The 19,757-nt window shown below is 41.1% G+C and overlaps 1 protein-coding gene across 1 annotated transcript; it reads left to right on the top strand.

Annotated features, from left to right (window-relative positions):
• Positions 1–1,728: 1,728 nt before the first annotated feature.
• On the top strand, positions 1,729–14,740 carry LOC149842367 (uncharacterized). The gene is made up of 3 exons (XM_089999088.1): positions 1,729–2,515; positions 3,271–3,401; positions 13,243–14,740. The coding sequence occupies exons 1-3, from the start codon at positions 2,300–2,302 to the stop codon at positions 14,045–14,047; spliced, it is 1,152 nt and encodes a 383-aa protein (XP_089855214.1). The 5' UTR covers positions 1,729–2,299; the 3' UTR covers positions 14,048–14,740.
• Positions 14,741–19,757: the final 5,017 nt, after the last annotated feature.

The following is a 19,757-nucleotide window of genomic DNA, read 5'->3' as shown; positions in this document are numbered from 1 at the left end:
CGTATATTATTAGGTAAAAAATTACAAAAAACTAAAAAAAAATCTGTAAAACAATTAACATTTAAAAATATGCAAAAATCATGATAATACCACAATATATTGGAAATAGGCTACATTATATTCTGGTTTACTGCTTGTAAAAATCTGCAAAAATATCACAAAAAATTTCCCCAAATCTAGAAACCCATTCCCCTTCTATAGGGATAGGGATATATATGAATCGGGTCTGGTTTATATATCCAATGACCTGAATCCATTGAGTCAGGTTTGAGTAGCTGTTTGTATACTGACTCATTAATCCAATGAAGTTGGATTTCCCAGGTCACGGGACTCCTTGAAATTGGTGAAATATGATAGGGTTCTGTTTATGAAAGCCATAATTCCAACCTCCAATGTGTTTGGAGAAGAGTTGAAATGTGTGAGCTGCAATGGAATTTCGCATATGAATACTAAGTCCAGCTAATCCAAACACAACAAAGGAACTAGTGGATTTTTCTTGGAGGTTTCTAAACCCAGATCCATTATCAAAATTTAGTAAATGGAACTCCCAATAAACTACTTCACATGTAAAGTTTGAGTCTTTGACCTACTTTGGAACCTCGACACGGCAATGATAGATCCAAATATATCGGATTTGGATAATTTGGTTATTATTTAGATCCAATAGGACCAATAAATTGGCCAGAACTCCATTTTCCTAACTCCCCTGCGCCCTCTTTTACGGTCGCGGTCAGAGTTCCTATAGTGGTTTGACCACGACTGACCCATATTAACTGATCTGGTTAGTAGAGATCTGAATCTTGGTCAGATTCAAAACCCCATTCTATCAGTTTTGCCAGACATGGATCCAAATTTTGTTAGGTCTGCACAACCTAATTTAGATTTAATCCAGTACCCAAATCCAGTTCACAGAGACAGAGATTCGATCCGGATTATTGTGAAAGATCCTAATGTGGATGAATAACTAGACCCAACCTACCAAAAATTGATACAATTTGGGGCCAAGAATGATTCAATCCATACCTGACCCATACCCTTTAATGGGGCTGAAAAACAAGCCAGGCTGCTCGTGGCCATGTTCAGTTTTGGTAAAGAGCTCATTCAAACTCGTAAAATAGGCTTCACAAGCTGAATATGAACCACATGTACTCAGCTCGGCTCGATTCGATTCGATCCGACTTGTAGGCAGCAAAAATATATTTTACATGTATTTTTTGTAATCCTATTTCTTCTAACTCTAAAACAATGTATTTTTTCTTATAAACAAGTCAGCTCGAACTTAACTCTTTTTTAACTCGAACTTTTTATGAGTGCTAACTCAGCTTGGCTGGCTACAATAGCGAGCCAAGCTTGAACACACCAACCTCGTCTCGCTCAGCTTTTTTACTATCCAATATTTTAGATAATTTTTTATTACTTTCAATAATATTTCATGATAAAACATTTTCAAATACTAAAGATATCAAAAATAGTTTTTATTGACTATTTTTTTTTTTTATTCTCGTGTCTTATTTTCTGAAAAGATTACGAACTTGCGAGTCGAACCCGCAATCCGTGTCTTCCGTGATTCGCTTATCTTTGTGACATTGGATACTCACTCGCCACGTCTGCACCTCAACGTAGGGATGCAAGCGTCATATTGTATATTCTCAAGGCTATAAGTAACCTTTCATCATCATCATAATCTTTCGCATCATTATTTGTATTCTCTCTCTCTCACTGAGAAGTATTCAGAAGAGGCGGTTTCTGAGGGAAATCGGGCTTCCTTCCTATTGGACGCTCGGGAGAGTCTTCCGATCCGTGGATTCTTGGGCACGATTGATCGAGATCTCTGTAGTTTTCCGTCGCCGATGGCGGAGATTCAGCTTGCTTTCCGGCGATCCACGGCATAAGTAGCGCGAGTACGCCGGATTCCGCTCCCGCACGCCCAGATCGGGGGAAATTTGACCGGAGAATCATTTCTCTCGTAGTGAGTTCCGGAGGTTCGGCGTCGGTCGGGCATACGCCGTCACGCAAGGGGCTTGTTGAGTGTTTGGATGAGGAAGAGGAGATGAGGCGGTTTCGTGGTGGACTCTGGGTGTAGAGATGTAATTTCGATTTTTATGTTGATTAAATCGCTATATTGCCTTTGATCTATGGTGTAGACATGTGAAACTTTTCGAGTTTTCTCCTGCATGGTCGGATCAGTGTGATTGCTGGGGGTAGTAGTCGGATCGTTGAAGTAATCTGTCTATCGGAGGTAGTTTTGCAATTTGGGGATACTTTAAACAAGTTTTTTTGATGGGGGAGAGCCGTATGAATGATTGATTTGGCCATGGATATAGGCAATCGAGATGAGATTTATCGGGCGATTTCTGGTGATTTTTCTAACTTGAGATCGAATCCTATGGCGTCGAATTCTTCATCGGTTCCTTCATCTTCAACATCGTCATCATCTTCTCGTGTCAATTACATCGAGCATCGTGTTTCTAAGTTGGATACTCTTGTTGGTATAGCCATCAAATATGGTGTAGAGGTGAGTTTTTTTTTTTCATTTATCCTCATGCCAAGGCTTTCTTTTCCGTTGCCTTTTGGAAACCGGTCCTTTTCGATTAGTTTACCTATTCATGAATCACAAGAGTTCTCGTGGTTGCAATTTGTGGTATGGATGTTTAAGCTAGATCACTGCCATTGAATCAATTCCTTAAAAGGACATACAGGCAGTATGTCATTAATGAATTTGTTCAAGTGCAGAAAATTTGGAACTGTTATTCTGATTTCCGAGTGTTTAAACTGGAAGGTTCATCAAATGGAGTTCATAACAGACAGGACATGCCATCTGGCCGATCTCAATTAGTATCCGACAGTTGCTTATGAGGGTGGAAAAATTGATGGTGAACGTTGCTAATGTTCCCATATGGCTGTTGGCCGTAACAACTCAAAATAACTTGAAATTGAACTCATTGAATGTTTGAAAGTTTGAGTTTTTCACTTTTCCATATAATTTCTGAAGGTCATGACATTTCGTTAAAACATCTTCTTTCTCAAAGAAGACTTCTTTCTTTTTTGTTCAAATTCATGAAAGAATCATGGCCTTTGCCACTGTCAAATATATTACAGAAGTTATTGTTCCAGTTAGCATGAATTCTTGTTCTTATCAAGGGGCTGATGAATGATCAATCAGTGCATCACTATTTCTCCTTATATACTTGACTATGTTTTTATTATAGGAAGCTTCCTGTATTTTATGGATACAACTAGCTTGTGACCTTGAGGTCCTTTTGTTGTCAGGTCTCGGACATAAAACGCCTAAATGGTTTGGTTACAGATCTTCAAATGTTCGCTCACAAATCACTGCATATACCTTTACCAGGAAGGCACCCCCCATCTCCAATCTTATCAGATGGTTCTGCTAACCAAGAGTACTGCTCTTCCCTCCCTCACAGTTATTTTTCTAGACACTGCATTGTTCTTGTTTTGTGTGTCAATTTTACTTTGAGTCTTCACCGAGTATTCATGAGAATTTTGTTGTATGTAAAGATACACCTTTCCTCGTGAGGTGCCTCTGGCTGTTGATATCTTAAAGGAGTTAAAATTGGTTATTCGTGCATTATCAGAAATTAATCTTGTCTGTGTATATGCATGCCTGTGTCCTTGTGCATGTGTTCATGTCCCCGTCACTTGCTGATGCAGACCCACGTGGAGAATCTCCCCTTAGCATGCACAAGCTCCCCTTACTTGGCCTCGAGTCCCACAAGGGATTCGGCCTTGAGTCTTAGGTTCATTTTCAGTTTATGGTTTTTGGCTTTATTTTCCCATGCATTGCTTTCTTGTCCTTTAGTGTCTCTGTCTTGTAGTGAAAGTGAGCGTTAAAAATAGCTCACATTAGGGCTGTAAGGATTATGCTTGAGAAATGAAATTAGAAGCTAGAGTAATTAGCTAGGGTTAGTGTAGCGTTAGTATAGTTAGTGTTAGAGAGCTTCCCTTCTACTAGCCGTAAGAACCTCTATCCAACGCCTTCTCCCCCTTTCACACACTCCCATGGCCATGGTTGATGATTGGTGGATGACAGCATCAATCATCCTCTAGGCACATTGCCATTTCCCCTTAGCCATCATCATCCCTCTCTCTCTCTCTCTCTCTCTATATATATATATATATATATACACACACACACCTGCGGGACACTGCTGAGCTTCCATCACGGGTGTGATAGATGATGCTCAGCATTTTTTCTGCTAAAAAACACTGAAGCAGCGTCAAAAACTCCAAAAAATGGCTTTAGTGGCGCTTTCTAAGCACTGCTTAAGTTCATTTTTAAAAGGATGGGTGCATCCTTTATAGGCTTTAGCAGTGGTTTTGAGTGCCGCTAATTCCTTTTCAATGCAGAAAAACTCGTTTTTCAGCATTTTTTCTGTGTTATTTGCGCTAGCCGTCCATCATGCCCTGCGATGGACGACCAGCATGATCCCGTAGGTAGTTGCGCAGCTCCCACTTTCTCTCGCTCTCTTTCTCTCTCTCTCTCTATATATATATATATACCTACCTTGCCTCCCTCTCACCTTTCCTTGCCATCATCACCCATACCTACCCTCCATAGCCTTACCTCACCATCACGTTAGCCCCACCTCATCTCCCTTGGCCTATTCCATCTCTGTCTCACATACGCCCAACACAGCCTCCATCTTTGACTCCACCAAATTACTTCAGCCTTACCTCATCCTCTCTCCTTGTCCCTCTTCACCCCCACACCCCAGCCGGTTGCCTAACCCTCATTGGCTGGGCCACCATCACCTCAGCCATTTCCCACTACCTAAGGGAAAAAGCCTTCACCATGGTGTAACTCATGCTCCCTTCCATCGCATGGGTCGCCCACACCGAGCACACCCCAATTACAAACAATGCCACCACTTCAAGGAGTCCATCTAGACGAACAGTTTTAACCGGCACTCCCACTCGCGCAACAATGTCATCCTGTTGCAGGCCTTGACTACTCTGCGTGCCCTGCACACACAACACGTAGAGTCCCTCGTTGTCGAGACATGTGCATAGTCGCCCAAACGTATTGCACATTAACCTACAACCCGGGTTTATCCAAAGGGAAAGACACACCAAAGGGTTAAGCCCAAGTTGGCACCAAACCCAAAGAGAGTTCAAGCCAAGTGGCAAGGTTGTTGGGAAGTTGTCCACGTTAGCATGAGGTTGTTGGAGATCACAATTTTAAAACTCATTGACTTGTCACTGGGCTCGTCCTTGAGTTACTCATGACTCGGCCGATTCATGCTAACTTTATATTTTATATAAAATATATAAATATATGTATATACTATGTATAATTTATAGTATTTTATCAATATATTATATATAATATGCATTATATGATATTTTATAATATATTTAATGTATAATTTTATTAATACATGTATAACCATATTTTTATATATAATATACATATATTTATATTATATTATATTTCACATAATATATGTAATTATATATAAAAATATATTATGTATGTATATACATGCATGTCTCGCCCATGACTCGGCCGGGTCAACTCAGTGACTCGGTCGAGTTTTGTACAAAACGAGTTTGTACTCATTTTTGACCCCGTGACTGGGTGATCCAGGCCGAGTCAACCGAGTCACTGTGTTGACCTGGTGAGTTTTTAAACTATTTTGGAGATGATTCCAAAGTCAGCTCAGGTTGTTGGAGTTGAAGCCATGTGAGCACAAGGTTGTTGGGGTGGTTTGCCAAGTAGTCCAAAGTTGATTGTGAGGTTAGGCCAAGTTAGCCTGGAGAGTTGGGGAGTTGTGCCACATAAGTTGGGTTGGTTTGGAACTTATAATAGCTAGGATCTGTTGGAGATTTTTGTAATTCATAAGGGGAAATTGGGGACAAGGGATCTTGGCATGTATAAAAGCCATTCCATGCCATTTTGGGAAGGCATCTCAAACTTGTAATACTTTGAATTCAATAATGTACAATGCATTTTGTTGAGCGTTCAAATTTTGGAGCTTAGGCTAGGGTCTCTCTAGATCACCTTCCTTTTTCTAATTCTCTTCTTCTTCACCTTCCCACCTCTCCATTAACGTGTTGTAGAGCTCCCTAACGGCTGCACAATGTGGTTCTGCTGAGGAGAAGCCTCAAGCTCTCCGTAAGGTTAGCAAGAGTCTGGGTACCTCCACGTAGCCGGTCTCCATCCAATGCATTAGCCAAAGCTTCCTAAGAGGTTGCTGGTGACCAGAGGCCTTTCTGGAGGAAGTGCCACCTGTGGGACCTTCACCAACTTCTCGTGGTTCACTAAGACCCGTGCCAGGCCTAAAGACCAACACCAGCCACGACACCTAAATGTGGGTTTTTTTGTTGTCCACAGTCAGTCCCACAATGCCCACACTGCACGCACACACACACACACAAACAGGATAAAGAAGGCCCTCTCTTCAGTGAGCGAGGCAGAGAGAGAGGGTTGAGGTGTTGAGCAGTTGAGATCACCTCGACGAGAGGGAAAGAGAGACAAAGAGAGGGTTTGAGCTCGCCTTGGAGAGAGAGAGCTGCCAGCGGTGGCCTAGTTCTAGGGTTTGAGGAGAGGAAGGCAGGATAGGAAGTGAGAGATTTCTCGATAAAAAACCTTTTATAATGTTAAGAACTGACATAGTTGGCAAACACGTGACTCGGGCTTAGATCGTCCAACCCTTGACTCGCAGGTCCTACAAGTTTTTTAGTGTTTTTTTTAAATTAATACTTTAAATATTGAATATAACACATTATTTTCTACAATGTGAATGCAAATAATCAAACTCCAAACCACAAATTCACTAAATCAAAGCATCACATAACAAAAACTACAAAATATTTGCATAAAAAATAAATAAGCTTCATAACTGCACATAACCACACATAAGAACAATAGTGAAATGAATATTAATAATTAAGCTACACAGGTAGAGCTAAAACAAGTAAAAAATGAACAAGTAAACTAGTAATCACTACCTTTCTAAGAAGGGAGAAAGAAGAAGAAGAAGAAGAAGAAGAAGAAGAAGAAGAAGAAGAAGAAGAAGAAGAAGAAGAAGAAGAAGAAGAAGAAGAAGAAGAAGAAGAAGAAGAAGAAGAAGAAGAAGAAGAAGAAGATTGAAAAATAAGGGAGACAGAGGAAAAGAAGAAGAGCGGAGATAGGAGGAAAAGAAGAAGAAGAGGGGGGACAGGAAGAAAACTAGAAAAGAAGAGGAAGAGGAAGAGGAAGAGGAAGAGGAAGAGGAAGAGGAGGAATTAGGATGAGAGATAGAGAGAAAAGAAGAAGAAGAAGAAGAAGAAGAAGAAGAAGAAGAAGAAGAAGAAGAAGAAGAAGAAGAAGAAGAAGGGGCGAGAGAGAAGCGGGCGGGGCGTTACCTCGGGTGACTTCCTTCTTCTTCTTCGTTGGTATGATGATCATATCGGCAGAATTTCGATACGCTGCAGGCCTGAATCGGCTATTTTTTAATAAATGTAAAAAATACCAACAAATAATTTTTTTGCCAACAGAAGATGGAGGGCAGATCAATTAAGGGGCACACTTAAGTGTGCAATGTGATTACACCTGATCTCCTGCCATCATAGACAACACATTGCCAGGCTTCTTTTGGCTGGGGAGTACAACCAGCTTCAACCTTGTGACAAGTGACACCCTCTTGGGTTGAAAACCATTGTTGTCCCATGTCAAGTGACAAACCAGGGTTGCCTCTAGCCAAGAAGGTAGAGCCCTTTTGAGCAGGTTTAGGCATTTTTCAACTATCCAATCGTTGGAATTACTGCATCTTAATCTAGTCTCAGACTCTACTCGAGTTAAACTTGACTATAATTGAGTCTCAAGTGGACCCATTTGCACACTTGAGAGAGAGAGAGAGAGAGAGAGAGGACTCCTTTTGGGTTTGGTAGAAAGCAGGAAATTTGGCCCTTTCCATAATATAAAATGATGTGATCCATCATTCTGCGATCAAACCCATTATGAGTGGCAGCCATGAAATCGAGATACAAAAGGGTCACAAATAATAAAAAAAGGCAGCATGAAAGAGGAAGTTAAAAGCAGGAAAATTGTGTCACTTTCCTTATCTATTTCCTTCCATCCATCCAGGGAAGGGTTCATTTGATGTGCTCTCTACTACGCTAGGCCTAACGATTACTATGGGCACATCCCCCTTGATGCTATCAATCGCCATTTCTCCCATCGCCTTCGTAAATACATAAGTGTCTTGCCATCCATAAATTCTAGCCCTATTCCAAAATCCAAATTTGGCATGTTGGTCACTTAAAAAATTCAAGGAGTTGTGTCGTCAACTAGATGAGATGCTCGAAGCCGGTATCATCTGTCCTTTCAAAGCTCCTTTCGGTGCCCCCATGCTCTTTCAGCTTAAGCACGATGGATCAAAACGTTTATGTGTGGACTATCGGGCGCTCAACAAGATCACTCTAAAGAACAAGTATCCATTGCCCCTCATGGCAAACTTGTTCGACCAACTGGAGAGTGTATGCATGTTCTTGAAGCTTGACCTTCGGTCTGGGTACTGACAGGTCCAAATTGCCGAATGTGACGAATCAAAGACGACATGCGTAACTCGGTATGGTGCCTATGAATTCTTGGTAATGCCTTTTGGCTTAACCAATGCGCCAGTTACTTTCTCGACATTGATGAGCAAACTCTTCTATCCATACTTGGATAAGTTCGTGGTCGTCTTCCTTGACGATATTGTTATCTATAACAACAATTGGAAGGAGCATGCTGAGCACTTGTGCCTTGTCTTTCAACTTTTACAGGACAACGACTTATACGTAAAAAAGAAGTGTGCGTTCGACAAAGAAGAGATCGAGTTTTTGGGGCATTTTATTGGCAAGGGTCAATTGCACATGGACCCTCGGAAGATTCAAGCCATCCACGACTAGGATCCCCCTGCCAAGATTCATGACTTTCGGTCTTTCCTTGGCTTGGCCAACTACTATCGACGCTTCATTTTGGGGTACTCGGTCGCAACCGCCCCACTCACCATCAGAAGTATGTCTGGACAACAAATTGTCAGACCGCCTTCCACAAGCTCAAGACGATTGTCACAAGCGAGCCGATTTTGTGGTTGCCGGACCACTCCAAACCATTTGAGGTGTACACCAACGCCTCAGACTTTGCCATTGAGGGTGTTATTATGCAGGAAGGCCACCTCATTGCCTTCGAAAGCAGAAAGCTAAATGACACAAAGCGGTGCTACTCCGTGCACAGGCGAGAAATGACTACCATAGTCTTTTTGCCTTAGGGTATGACGTCACTATTTGCTGGGATCTCCTTTTGTGGACTATATGGATGATACAACCACAAGCTATTTTCAAACTCAAAAGAAGTTAAGTCCCAAGCAGGCGCGATGGCAAGAGTTCCTTGCCGAATTCGACATGGCGTTACTCTACAAGTCGTGAAGTACCAACTATGTCACTGATGCACTCAACAGGATGGCCGAGCTTGCAGCCCTGAGTGAATGAGAGCCCTCTCTTGTTCAGGTAAACCATGGCCTCCTTGATCGAATTCGTGAGGGAATGTGCTATGACCCTATGGCTCCTCAACTTTATGACCTGATCAAGGCCGATAAAACAACAAAGTATACCTTTGAAGATGGCCTGATCTTGATGAAGGGGCGAGTCTTCATCCCTAACTGGAGTTCACTACGGAAGATGCTCATTAAAGAGTGCCATGACACCAAGTGGGCTGGACACAACGGCCAATACCGCATTCTTGCTATCATCGAAAGGCCACTAGCCCCATTTGCGCCTCGATATTGAGGAATATGTGAGGACTTGCCTCATTTGTCAGCAAGACAAGTCCAACAATCAGAAACCTGGGGTCTCCTTCAACCTCTAACGATCCCCAATCGTCCATGGCAGAGCATTTGCATGGACTTCATCTTAGCACTTTTGGTCGTCGACAGATTCGGCTCGATCTTCGTATTGGTGGACAGGTTCTCAAAATATGTTATCTTCATCCCTGCTCCGCCTACGTGCATCGTATACCACGTTGCCCAACTCTTTCTCAAGAATGTGGTCAAGACTACCAGAAAACATCATTAGTGATCGCGATCCTCGCTTCATTGGCAGATTCTGGGCTATGGTGTTCAAACTCTTGGGGTCGGAACTCCACTTCTTTACAACCCTCCATTTGTAGACAGATAGGTAGACCGAGAGGATGAATGCGCTGCTTGAAGACTATCGGAGGCACTTTGTCTGTGCCAATCAAAGAGACTTGGTGAAACTGTTAGATGTGTCCCAATTCAGTTTCAACTTGCAGAAAAGTGAATCTACAGGCCAACAACCCCTGGCGCCTCACACCGTAACTGTCCGCTATTCAGGCAAGACCCCCTTTGCCCATCAGTTCGTTCGTGACTTGTAGGAAAGAACAAAACTTGCAAAGGAATTCTTGCAGAAGGCAGCTACGCTCATGACGAAGTGGGCGGATCCTAAATGTCGACCTCTGGCTTTCGACGTTGGCAACCAAGTGATGTTCAAGGTCAACATGAAAAGGATTCGTGCCTTTTAGAAACTCCACAAGGTCCTTGTTCGCAAGTATGAAGGCCTCTTCACTATTTCGAAGAAGGTTGGTGACCTCGCTTATAGGGTGGAACTACCCCCACACACTTCTAACTACATCCGGTCTTTCATGTCAGTTAGCTCAAGCCCTACCATCCTGACGGTGAAGACCCTAGTAGAAGCCAACCAACGCGCCCCTCGACACCACTTCGAACCACAAATAACTGAGAAGTAGACTACATCATCAACCATCGCAAGAATTCACGTGGTGACTACAAGGAATTCCTCATAAAGTGGAAGGACCTTCTCGAAGCTGAAGCAACATGGGAGGACACTAGGAAGCTCTTCCAATTTGAAGTAAAGATCGATGAGTACCACGATCAGCTGCAATAGTAGTCGAGGAAGATGACATTTTCTGTGGGGGAGAACGTCGCCCCGCGTGCACGACTGTGGTATGTACGTGCCATGGTATAACTAGGTGCTCTTTTTCACATATTTAGCCATGTACAACCCTACCTAAATCCCTTCAATGGGCTATGATGGCCTTCTAAATAGCTTAGGGGAAGACGTGGTGCCATGAGCTACGTGCCCACGTTGCCTCCCCATGACTAGGCGGAACCTCTTGGAATTTTTATGGTTCTCTAAGTGTTTTTGGGGTTCTTCCTATCCTTGGAGTGTTAGCACCCATAATACCTTTAGAGGGGGACTCGTTGGTAGGTAGATCTTCCCTCGAAGGTCTATTCTCCAAGACTGTCTCACCTCACATTGCCTCACAATGAGTCTCCGTGCTGCCTCGCGTGCCACGTTTGTAAGTGCCGCTTGGCCAACTTATGAATACAAGTTGCATTTCTTGGACACTGTGCCTTCACCCATTCAGTTGTTTGCTTGGTGCCTTGCCGCACTACCTTGTGTGCTTGCTTGTTTGCTTGCAGGTTGCTCGTGCTCATTGGTGATTGCCTGTCATACCGCTCGCCTTTGTAGCTTCGTGTGTGGTTGTCCTTCCCAGGTTATTGCTTGCCCACGAGCCTCTAGCCTCTTGGGGCCTTCCAAGTACTGTGAGCACTGATTGGGCATCTGTTCCTACACGATGGCCCTCAATAGCTGCCTCCCAAGTGCTATGAGCACTGATTGGGCATCCGCTCCTATACGATGGCCTTGAAAAGTTGCCGTCCATACTTTGCTTCTGCTCCTCAATGTTGTCTCTCAACGCACCGCCTGCCTCGCGTTGCTCCAGCGCGCCGCTTCCGCTCTACAGTCTGCATCCTAGGCGCCACACAATCCTCAGCAAAAAGACCGTGACAATGGGGCGCACACACACAAAGCTTGCGGCGCCTGTGCAACCTGCGGCCGAAGGTGATAGAGGACGCAACAATGGTGTGCACACACACGACCCCGATGTGTAGGAAGGTGCAGAGGGCTCCCAAACGGTAGCTGACTCGCAATTACGCGACGGCCAATCGGTCGGGTGGTGGACAATCCCAAAGTGACTGCAGCCCTAAGGCACCGATGAAATAAAAAACAAGCGGCACAGTCACTGCTGCTAACAGGTGGACAAAGCAGGGCATGATGCATCCGGTCAGGCTACCAACGCCATCACACCCATCCACGAGCTCCCGGCAGCCAAGAGAGGGGTACAACCGAGGGTTTGGCTCTGGCCCACGATCAGCCTCCCTTGAGGAACATGGAAACAGGGAAAAACAACACATGGGGTTGCCGGAATCATTGAAGATTTGGGTGGCCTTGCACTTAGGCGACCCTGACGACGGGGAACCCGATGACCGGGCTCGACCCTTCGATTGGGTCGGCTTACCATGCCTCAACGAATGCCCAAAACACTAAGGAGGAGATTAACAATACTGTGCATAGTTGTTGTCCTTCTCCGCTGCCTCCTGAGGGCGCAACAAACATGCTCTCTGTCATGCACTAGAGGGGTGTCTCGCTACCGTGCACACCTGTGAGTACCCGTCCCAAGTGCTCCCTCATCTGCGGTGGCTGCTTGCTACAGCCCGGTGTGTCACATGCATACTGCTTGCCTACACCCTTGCTCTTGCCGCTCGACCACTTGCTTCCACGTTCATGCTCCGCAAGGGTGTGCTGCAACTGCGGTGCAACCCTGTGAATCTTGTCGCAGCCACCCACCACAGCACCTGTAGTTGTGCCGTGTGCCAACCCTAGCCTCTGCTTTGCTGCGCACATTGTATGCAAGCTCTCTCTCTTGAGCAGCCTCCCGCGTGCCCTACCCTGTTCTGTCTGTGTGCATCGGCTGAACAGAGTCCCGAGTTTGGCCACACATTTCTCCATTCTGTTTTGTGCATTCGAGCCCATTTTTGGTTAGCCACCTCTCCTCATTGCCCTCTTCGAAATATACCAGGGTGTGCACAAGAGATTTTGCCATCTGAGCCACGTTTCGAAGCCCCAAAGTTGGCCACCGGATCAGCTGGGTACCTTTGACTACATAGTGCTCATTGCATGCCACACACTTGATACCACTAGTGCACACCACTTCGGTGTTGGTTTTGTGCGCCGGTGCACCATCACACAAGCCATAACACAATCCTCCCTCCAAAAAGGGCTCGCAACACTTGCTGCGTAGTGTGCCTCATGTTACTTTTCTTTTTATCGTGTTTGTCATCTAAGTGGTTCTTTTCCTTTCACTCTTTACGCTCTCCTGTGTGTTTCATCAAATTTGTAAATCTATAGCAGCTTAGCATGAACGTTCTTTTTCAGAAATGGGAGCAGCCTAAGGACACCTCCGAGGTACCCACATGAAGATTTTTTAAGAGATTTTCGGTCGCTGAAGCTGAAACCACCACAAAGAGAAGTGTCTCCAGCAATGAGCAGTTTACAGGGTTACTATGGCCTGGTGGCATCCTCTGGGAATCGCAGCAGTGGCAGCGAAGGTACAGAGATGACTGTGTATAGAATAAAGAGAAGTCAGCTCTCAGAAGATGAACCTCTCTCATCACCCAGGGCAAATGGAGATGCTTATTCATCCTTTGGCCGACACAGTAAATCCAGAAGCTTGGTGAATGGGTTCCATACAGAAAATGGTGAATTGATGGCAGATGTCCCAGTTGTAGAAGCTGGTGATTATGATATTGAGAGATCAAGCGAGAAATCCGTTCGGAGACGTTCGAAGGCTGATACTGATCTGTTTTCTCCAAGCCCAGAGCTAATACTCAAGGAGGACAGCTTTGGTGGGTTGTTGGGGAGATCAGGAAAAGGTCTGGCACTGAGGCCAAAATCTGCAAGCAGAGTAAACCTCGCAGGCATGGACACGGATTCGGTCAATGGTCATGCACATTATGCTGGGGACACTTTTATGGCCAATAGTTTTTCTGGAGTCCGGCGATCATCAAGCACCTCCAACCTGCAGGAGTCCTTTGATAACGCTTCTTCAAACTGGTCAGTATCTAAATGGACATTGAAACCTGATCTACAGGCTCTTTCAGCAGTTGCGAGCACCATACCGATATTCGATGGCCTGCCGAAGCCAATAAGTGGAAAACGCAACAAAGCTGCTCTGGATTAAGCTCTTATGAACAGCTTTTCACCATTTTAGCAATAGAAAGCTTCTTTGGAGGAGGTATAAATGAATTTTAACAATGAAAGCTCATGCCTTGAGGTGGTTTATGAGCGGATCTTCTTCAAGTCAACTGGATCTTCGCCATCAAGCAAAGCTTTATAAATACGGTAAGCAGACATATATAACGAAACAAGACAAATAAGACCCGTTTGGGAGAGAACATGCTTCAGCATAATTGCTTGTTAGCCTGGTTGATCTGATCGTATTCTTCCAACAGCACAGGATACCAAATTCTCCATCACTGTTTATGTAACAAAGTCGGTGGCCTCAACCGGTTGGTTGTTTTCTACCTGATGGATGGTGTTCTTAAATGCTAGGAAAAGTTGTGTGGATATAATGAAAATTTGGTTGCTTCAATGATGTTAACGGATACGTAGAGGTTTGTCTTTCATGGTGTGTGTGAAGGTCGTCGTGAGTCATGTTGGTTTTAGATGATTTGGCATCCAAGATGGTTAAGGCTTTAAGAGAGTGCTCCAGCATGCAGTTGGGTCAATGGGAACCTGACAAGGGTCGCCTTGATTTGGTTGACTCGTGGAACCTCACGCTCTGGGTTACGCAACAAGATGGTGCAAATTTTTAACACTTGTTGCTTGGATCGCAGTCAATAAAATTGTAAATGATGATGCTATGCTTTTGTTTTCTGAGAGCTTGTGTGGTATATGATTGTGTCGAGCGATGAACTGCCATCTCGACAGAGCAATTTCGTTATCCTATGGATTATCCAATTTTTTAAGGCGATAAAAAAAGGACCATGATGGTGTATTTCTTTGAACTGGCAAGGTAAGGCGATACATCATTGCCGTATCATCAGGGGCAGTAGTTGTAGGCTTGTATCTGATAGTCTAGTGGGGGTTCCGTTGCCAATAAGACCGTGAGCATCATTGTCAACAAATTTTTTTTTATTGTCCAGCAGGGGTAAGGGAGACCCCAACCAGTTACCAAAAAAAAAGACAGATCCCCAGCATATACTGCGTATCCTAAGTTACACAACAATTTTTGGAGATAAGTTCAGTTCAACACAAAAGCAATTTTGGTAAGTGCATTTGGTGGGGGTAAGGGAGACCCCAACCAGTTACCAAAAAAAAAAAAAAAGACAGATCCCCAGCATATACTGCGTATCCTAAGTTACACAACAGTTTTTGGAGATAAGTTCAGTTCAACACAAAATCAACATTAGAATATCCCAATTCTAAGATAGTTTTTTGAAAACACAAGTTCAAGTTTTTAATCCCTTCCAAATATCAAAATATTATCTTCACTGTTTGTTAGTGAGGCTAATTCAAATTAGTCTGATAGCGACTAATGAAGCCAACACCAAAGTTGATATTAGGCCTCGTGCATAACATAACATATATTAAGCTTTCAACAACTTGTGCATAAGGGACATTCAACATTTTTTGTCCTTCAGTTGGACAATCATTCTAAACTTCTTGAGTATATGATTAATATATCTTTCTTGACTCAAAATTAAAAGTTTAGAATTCTCGCCTTAAATGATTTTGATTCCAAGAATATAGGATGTCTCTCCCATGTCTTTCATCTCGAATTGAGAATTTAACCATGACTTTATCTTGACAATCATATCATTGTTGTTTCTAGTTAAAAGAATGTCATCCACATATACTGAGAGTACACAGAATTTGCTCTCACTTTTTCAAACATAAACACAATAGTCAAATCTATTTGCTATAAATCTTAATATAGTAATTACCTTATGAAACTTTAAATACCACTGACATGGTGATTGCTTGAGTTTGTATAAGGATTTTTTCAACCTATACATTTTATCCTCTTGGCCTTTAACAGCATAGCCTTCAAGATGTTCCATAAAAATGCTTTCCTTAAGCTCATAATTCATGAATGCAATTTTAATATTCATCTGATGTAAATCTAAATCATAGTGAACTACAATGGCTAAGATATCCTTATAGAGACAAATTTTGCAATGCCAAGAAATCCTTATAGAGACAAATTTTGCATTGGGTGAATATGTATTAATATAATCTGACCATTTTTTCTAAGAAAAACCTTTAGCTACCAATCTAACTTTAAATTTATCTATACCTCCATAAAACTTCATTTTTTTTTTTAATATCCATTTGCATCCAATGACTTTTCTTTTCTCAAATAAATCAGTCAATTCCTAAACTTGTTTTTTCTCAATAGACTTAATTTTTTGTCCATGGCTTTTACCTAGTCTGTTAATTCAAGTGATTTCATTCCCTCATTATATGACATGCTATCTTCCATGTCACAAGATCTATCGAATAACATAATTCCTCCAACAAGTAAACATAGTAGAAATCCAAGTATGAATGAGAAGCTCTCGACCTTTTGTGGCTAACTTGAGTCTGAAGTGAAATAGAAAGATTACAAACAATTGATTCATTATTACCTAACTATTCTTGTGAGACATCAGAATCATAGATGAGATCAAATGGATCATTTTTATTTGATTCGAGAATAATTGGTTTCATGTTTTACTCTTCTAGGAAATCATCTATACTTTTAATCAAACATTTATCATGGTGATAAAATTTATAACCCTTGGATCCTTTAGGATATTCAAAAAATGCATACCTTATAGATCTACTATCTAGTTTAACCTTAGATTGATCTATTACCTTTATGTGAGCTATGAACTCCATCTTCGAAGATGACTTATGTATAATTTTCTTTCAATCCATAATTTATAGGGTTTATAGACAATGACCTTATATGAAACCGTATTCATAACATATGTAGTTGTATAAACAACTTCTCCTCAAAACACTTTGGGTAACAATGCATGAGCCAACATAGATCTTACCATGTTAAGCAAAGTCCTATTATATCTTTCTGTAATATTGTTTTGTTGAGGTATTGTTGTTTGAGGTTTGATTCCATTTGCCTTACAATATTCAGAAAATTCATTTGAGGTGTATTCTCCTCTTTGATCAGATCATAATACCTTAATCATTTTTCTAAGTTAGTTTTCAACTTCTTAACAATATTCTTTAAAATTTTTTAATACCTCATATTTATGTGTTATAAGATATATATATATATATACATATATATATATATATATACCTTGAATAATCATCAATAAAGATATGAAATATTACAATCATTTGTGAGTTTTAGTTCTAAAATGAGCACAAATATCTTAAAGGATAATTTTTAACAATTCAGGTGCTCTAATTACTTCAATTGAAAATTATTTTCTTGTTATTTTTTTCATAAATACATGATTTACATCTATAAAAAGATGTTTCTTTAAAATTAGTTATTAAATTTAATTTGACAAGTTTTTTTATTTTATTTATACTAATATATCTTAATCTTTGGTGTCATACATTTACATCCACATTAAAAACACTATCAATATAAACAGAAGAAGACATAATTTTATACATTTAAAAAACTTACAGTTTGTACAATCTATACTCTTTATTGAAGGCTCCCACAAACTTGACTCGACTATGTTTTCCCATAGTGACCTTCCCATGGATAAACCTGACTTAAAATCTTTTATTAGTTAGAGTATGAAGTCACCAAATTCTATCGCATGGACGCTACATAAAAGATACCAGTTAACAAAACATTATTTTTAGGTATTTCAATGATGTAAGTTTCAACTCATTACATCCGACTAGGTGTTGTTTCCCATGTACACCTGATGTTCCTTGAGCTTGTATTATGTCATCTCCACTATCCCCTCCTTTCACTTGGCTATGTGATAAGTTGCTCTCGAATCCACCCACCATCCATAAAGCTTATGGTATGCATACCGGCATTCCTATATCATGGGAGGGAGCTTCTTGTGATTTGTGAAATGTTGAATCTCTTTTCTTATCAAATTTGTCATAGTTTTTAAACGACCTTCTTTTAAAGTGTAGGTGCCTAGGAGGTTCATGGTTGATGCTAGGAGCATCTTTAGAGAAGTGTAATTCATTCTTCTTGTTTTACTGCATATGTTGCTCAATTTTCAATTGATTAAACAATTCATCAAGTGTCAAGTTTTCAGAGTTCAGCTTGAGAGCAATGATGACAGTCCTCCATAAAGGAGGTAGGCTGTGCATGATGGTTGATATCGTTATACGATCTAGGATTACATTCCCAACAATGGCTAAGTCTTTTGTCATCACAAGCATCTTGTTGACATGATCAACTATATCATCACTTTCTTGCATTTTGCACGAATTGTATTGTTCTAAGAGTAATCGAATATGAGTTTTCAAGGCAGTGTCATACTTAACGACGATGGCTTCAAGCATGAATTTAGATGTGGGGCAATCATCGAATACCCTAATGAGGTCATCATACATATAGGTGAGCATAATAATTCTAGCCAGTTTATCTTTTTTTATATTTTTTATATTTATTTTTTTCTTCATCTAAAGAAATTTCTCCAGGGTCCAGCATTTCTATTTGCAGGACATTAACAATGCCTTCAAGGGTTGAAGAAAAGGAATCCTCTTTTTCCAAGTGTGAAAGTTTGTGCTATTCTGTTTTTGTTAGTTCAATAACACACCCTACTAGTCAAATTTTTGATATTTATTATTATATATTGGCAAGCAAATATTCAATATTCAATATTCAATATTCAACAATGAAACAAATATCACAATATTAGTCATGACCATTCAGAAAAATATACTCAATATCAAGTGTTCCATAATATTAAAAAAAACTTTCTAACACTAAAAAATATTTCTTATATTATGTGCTTAATATGATTTCTAAGCACAAAAATATTTAATTTTTCTGAAATAAATCATGCAATTATCAGAAATATGAAGCACCCGCAATTTAACTTTATTTTATCAAAATAAAGCAGTATGAGGTAAACAATACACAAGAACCACTTTTTTGCAAATTCAAAAAAATCAAAACTGGTTCCGGGTAAGACAACAAACCAAACCCTAAAACAGAATATTCAATACTTGCTATTACCGGACCATTGATGACATATGGATTCATAACATGAGATACAAGTCGCACCCACAGATTCTCCCACTTTTGATGCTAACCATGCCAGTTTAGGTAATAGAGCTTGGTTAGAATCCTTGATCCTATCACTACAACAGAGCAGTAGATTAGCGACGACCACCTTTCGTCGCTAATCCGTCGCTAACCATGTTAGCGACGGATTAGCGACAACGCGGCGACAGTATGCTTACGTCGCGAATATTTCGACGCTAACTGGCGACGGAATTATTCCGTCGCCAAGTCCGTCGCTAATTGCGACGGAATAACGAGCGCTATATTCCGTCGCCAATCCGCCGGTACTAAACGGCGACCACGGCGTGGCGACGGATTTAATTCCGTCGCTAGATTAATATGAATAGCGACGGAATCATCCGTCGCTAATCCGTCGCAAAAACGAAAAAAATAAAAAAAAATTTATTTAAAAATTAATTACGGAGAACTGTACAATTTATATTTCCTGTACAATTTATATTTCCTGTAAATAAAAAACAAACCACACAAAAAAATTCATATAACAAGTATCTATAATAATTAATCGTTCCACCTTAAAACTAAGAAGTTTAATTATTTACAATTCAACAATTACAATTAGGAAAAATAAAAAAAATAGAACTTCTTCAACACAGTCCTCTAATCATCGCCAAGATTTTGTGCGTCTTCTTGTTCATTGTCTTTATCTGTC

Source organism: Nuphar pumila, chromosome 3, assembly GCF_984573655.1.
Source record: "Nuphar pumila chromosome 3, dmNupPumi1.hap1.1, whole genome shotgun sequence".
NCBI lineage: Eukaryota > Viridiplantae > Streptophyta > Magnoliopsida > Nymphaeales > Nymphaeaceae > Nuphar > Nuphar pumila.
This window is presented reverse-complemented; position numbering and strand designations above follow the sequence as displayed.